At 41.2% G+C, this 4,872-nt stretch overlaps 1 protein-coding gene across 1 annotated transcript in view; it reads right to left on the bottom strand.

Annotated features, from left to right (window-relative positions):
* Positions 1 to 4,846, bottom strand: part of LOC107092782 (protein FAM65A-like) — a 35,926-nt gene extending 31,080 nt beyond the window's left edge. Inside the window, exons 1-5 of the mRNA XM_015387435.1 lie at positions 4,758 to 4,846; positions 4,600 to 4,643; positions 2,588 to 2,713; positions 2,319 to 2,467; positions 2,082 to 2,184 (exon numbers count right to left, since the gene is read on the bottom strand). Coding sequence (XP_015242921.1) covers positions 2,082 to 2,184; positions 2,319 to 2,467; positions 2,588 to 2,713; positions 4,600 to 4,643; positions 4,758 to 4,818 — 483 coding nt within the window. The 5' untranslated portion in view covers positions 4,819 to 4,846. The remainder of the gene's footprint in view (positions 1 to 2,081; positions 2,185 to 2,318; positions 2,468 to 2,587; positions 2,714 to 4,599; positions 4,644 to 4,757) is intronic.
* Between the last annotated feature and the right edge of the window lie 26 nt (positions 4,847 to 4,872).

Raw genomic sequence — 4,872 nt, 5'->3', positions numbered from 1 at the left:
CAAGTCATCTTGAAAACATTCTTCTTCCAAATGTTGGCTACATATTACGTGTTTTTTCTCTGGCCAGAAGTTCGATGGTAAATCCTTCCTCTTCAAGTTGGCAATCCAACGACCAACTCGTCTGTGGAGGATCAGGAATCAGAAAGGTGAAATAACTCTTTTTTTTTTTTTTCACTTTTATCCGATGTATTCCAACATCCAGCTGCCATGCACGTGGGCATTGTCAGTTTCACTATAGCTCTGGTAAATTTCAATGGTGAAGTCCTCGGGAAATCTTCAATAATTGTTGTTGATTGCAGATGTGTCTAGTAGTTCCCATTGATTTTGCTTGTAAAGCGGGGAGAATGGCGCTAGGCTTACCGCACCGTGACGTCACTGCTGGAAGATGGCAGGAGGGAGGGGTTACTATATTTGAGCAAAAATGGCCGCTCCTAGACTCAAGTAATCGTAACAAAAATTTTTTTTTAAACATTTTTTACTGATTAATGCTAAATTTATGAACTCATCGCAAATGTATTAGTTTTAGATATAAATAATGATCCACTGATTATTCTTTGCTGACCGGACATAGAGCCTCATCCTGCAGCTTTCCTGATTCTTATTAACACTAAATAAATGGCTGATTACATCCTTATAAATTACAGTTTTCTTTATAGTTTTAAAAAAAATATAAACAATTCACAGAATAATACAAGTTTACATATAAAAAAAAATTTAAAATAAAACCTCCTATTCCTGGTTAAACAGTTTATTTGCAGAAAAGGTTGATTTTGGGAGGAAATCTCCCAAAAACGCCAGAACACACCTAATCTGATTCTGCGCTTGATCCGACAGAAAATCCTCCCTCAGAGGTCGTGGCATTTAGCGTTGATTGAAAGTTAATGGGCATGAGTTTAAAAAGTCATACCAACCGGTGTGTTCAGGCCTTAAGAGAGGAGTGGAAAGTGGAGGAAGCTGGATAAGCAGTATTTGTTAAAAAAAACAGGTGGTGTAGTTCAGGACATCAGAACAGATCATTATTGTCTCTGCAGCTATATTTATCTCTTAGGGCCTGATCTGCAGTAAGTTTGCACACATACAGTAAAATAGCCTCAAACACGTTTGTACTTGCAGAGCAGATCTTAGTTATTTGTGTTTGCAATTCAGCAGACGTGTATCCTCATCAACATGCATCAATTTCATGTGCAGAGGATATGAAAATGAAAAGATTTAACACATTCAAAGGGATTTTCCAAAATCTGAAACTGAAATGTGGCCAAAGTGAAGCCACATTAACAGCATGGCTTCGGACCTCGTATGTCTTTAACGGCCATTATCAAACTGTCTGTAGAACACCCAATCTGTTCATTTCAATGGGCAGAACAAAACAGTTTGCACACCTTTTATTTCCCCTTGTGATTACTAAAGTGTTTTTGAATTTAATATAAGCATTTGCGGCATAATGTTTGCACAACACACCAACATTTTGCACGCACTTCAGACAAATTAAACATGCAATTTAGCGCTTCTTTTTAGGAATCCCTGAAGATCAAGCCCTTAGTGGTAAATTTAATAGATATTATTTAAAAAGAGAGTTTAGAGATGTTATTTTCCCTCCTATCAAACTCAGCACTACCTGCTGTTATGAAAATATCTGGTGATTAAATCAAGCTTTACTTTAAGTTATGCTTCCAACAGCAGCTACTGTACCAGACCAAACCAAACAGGATTTACTTTTCATATAAATGTGAAAGAGTCCTCAAGAAGCAAAATCAAAAATGTAGTTTTCTCTGCCAAGTATGAACCTCTTTTTTTAGAGGTAACTTGGTATTAAAGGTATAGAGGGGGACAGGGGTGGGTTTAGAAAATGTGGGGCCCTAGGCAACGACAGGCAGGGGGCCTCTGAATTGAGAAGAAATAAAACAGACCCATTATCCAGATAGAGAAATGTTAATAGAATAGACATCCATTATCTGTTCTAGGTTTGTCCCTCTCTTCTTGTCCCTTTTCTTCATGTTTTCCTCTCTATGTTTTGTACTCAGCTGACTTTTCATGCTGTCTCTAAAGGAATGAAAGATTTTTTCCACACACTTAGAACTTACAGGAAAGGGTTGAATGCGTTTGGACGGCGTCCCTGGTGTTCTGCCCATGTGCGACGCAATACTTGGTGTTTTGTTTACAACAATATCGTCTTTATCAAAGGGACTGAGGAAAAACAGAAAGATGCAGAAAGACAGAAAAAACACATCAAATCAAGACAATGATCACATTTATGTGGAATTAATCACCTACACTATAAGACATAAGGTTGGTTTTTTTGGCCTATAAACAGAACTTACTTCCATGTGACTTCAAGGCTAAGTTTAAGAGTGCCGAGATCATTAATGTCCACAGCTACCACCTGGGTGAGTGGAGCAAACAGGTCCTTCATCTCACAGGAAACATTCCCTACAACCACGTGATTGGCTAAGCTCTTCAGTTCAGTCACCTGGAAAACAAAGGAGGACGGATTTCATGTCTGTCCATCATTCACATTTAAATGAAAGTACCGTCAACCTGGATCCGTCTTTAGCAGAGCTGCTATAAACATCCATCTAATGCCACCGACCTTCACAGAGAGGAACTCGTTAATGAGGGGGACGAACACCATCTCCTCGTTGTCCCACACTTGTTTGGCATTGATTTCTATCCTTCCTCGCAGTTTCCAGCGCTGTCGGCCATATTTCATAAAAATCTAAATATAGACACAGAAACACTTTTTGATTTACATATCTTAGCCAGACATCCTGAGAATATTTAGACAAAGCTTAAATCCTTCCTGTTTTGTGAGGCTTTATCCGGGTCACTCTGAGTTACCTTAGTAGTTGTGCTGCTGTTGGCTTAGGTTGCAGGAGGACATAGGGTCATCCCTTTCTCTCTATGCTATATGTACGTCTTTAAATTTTATCATTTCCAGTTTTCTCTGTCTTCATTTTAAGCTATAAGCTAACCTTCTGAGTAAATGTCACAACTCAGGGCAAAAATTTTTCTATAAAGCGTCTTTCCTACTGAAAATAGTGGATTAACACATGTTTTCAAACATGGGTCGATCCACTAACAATCAGTATTTGGCTCCTTTCCCACTGGCAAAAAAGCTGGTCTGACCCCTCGCTAGCAGCTGTGTGGGCTCTGCTCCTCCACCGCTGCGTGTCTGCTGACATCATCACGCTGGTTTAGCTTTGACGTCATCAGTGTGACCGAAATCAGGTAAGTAAACAACAGAGAGCAACATGGAGGAAACCAGGGCTTAGTCAGTGTGCTTTATTGTTTCTCTCTATTATCTAACTGAATCCGTCTCATCAGAGCTGCTCCATGTTTGTCGAATGGAATCAGAGTTGACGTCCATACGTTGCGTTCAATGGTATCACGTAATTTAGCGGGTCAACCCGGCACACGTGTTTCCACAGCATGCCGATCTTATAACGCGGGTTACTTGGCGAGTCGTTTGACCCGTGTAGACATGGGTCAGTGAGCTGTTCCCACTGCCACTAAAAGCCCATTATTCCCGGACTTAAACTGCTTTTTCCCCCACTAGGAAAGAGATATATAAGAAATCATAAACATTTGTCACCTGTTCCGCCCCCAAAGCAAAACTATAGTAAAGTGTTTGTGAATTCAGGGAAGCCACTCGTTATGACTCAGCAGGAATAACACTAGCCAGACCTCCGACAACCAGAAGTTTCCGTAGCCAGTTCATAAATCTTGGTTTCATCTTCTCAGGGAAGATGAAGCCAAGAATTCTGAAGTATTCTAACACTTCTTGTTATTCCCCCTGAAATTTACCAGTTAGAAATAAACAAAGACCTGAAATTTAGAATCAGATTTTAGATCAGATTTAGAATAAACTAACACAGATCTAAAAGAAAGTGCTGTTAAATCCCTGGGTATGGTCAGCACAGGCCGATTCCATGTCACCCTTAAGCCGGGCATAAGCTGTACGATTTTTCAGCCCTTTTTGGTCCTTTCATCCTGATGGTACGTGGTGTAGTGTACAGGGGGTAACGAGGGGTGATCAGCCTCTAACGACCACCTCTGATCAAGAATCGTAAGGTTGGAAATTCATTCGGCCGTCTTAAGGTGGTTGTGGGCAAATCCCTCAGTGTGCAAACAAGGATTCTTCTTCGTGTTCTTCTCAGACGAAAACCCAGCAGCATGGCGGGGGTGCAATGAGTGAAATGTTCTTTCTGTAAAATTGACAGACCGTAGTAGCCACGTTTGCTGTGCCATGTCTTTGTCCAAATATGTCGTTGCCTTTTCTTTTTAGGACTTTCAGCAAAAAACTGCCCCAATAGCCAAGGCAGCGCGTTTCACTCTAGTGAGCTTCATATTCCTCTTCTACTAGTTTGGCATCTGGACAGACGAGTCAGAGTAGCGCCATCTCACTGCGGAGCTGAGTCCCACATCGCATGAGAGCGTCGGGTTGCACAGTGTCAGAATATACTTTGTGAGCTGTGAACTTTTAAACCCTGCAGTTTCTTCGTACAGTGTGAGCTGTAACTGCGTGCAACGATTGAAAAATATGCCACAGTGTATGCCCGGCTTTAGAGGAGGGCATTGATCTATGACGGGGGGGGCACTAACCTCATACTGATCTCCTGCACACAGTCTGGCAAATCCTGCAAGACCTGAAAAATCAGAAGAGAGACGCTGAAGGCAATCTGACCATCTGGGAAGGAAGGTTCTAGATCTGTGTCAGTGACCCAGGTTTCAGAGCAATGAAATGTGTGACGGGATCTTACCTTTCATCCTGATGTGGAATTCTCCGAGCTGGTTCTCAAAGTCATTCTCCATCACACACATGTTCTACAAACAGGACACATCATTTCATCATTCTGCTTCATTCTATCTCTATTC

This window comes from Cyprinodon variegatus, unplaced genomic scaffold (assembly GCF_000732505.1).
Source record: "Cyprinodon variegatus isolate N-32 unplaced genomic scaffold, C_variegatus-1.0 Scaffold394, whole genome shotgun sequence".
In the NCBI taxonomy this organism is placed as follows: Eukaryota; Metazoa; Chordata; class Actinopteri; order Cyprinodontiformes; family Cyprinodontidae; genus Cyprinodon; species Cyprinodon variegatus.
Note: the sequence above shows the minus strand (reverse complement) of the source record. Positions and strands in the feature narration are given on the sequence as shown.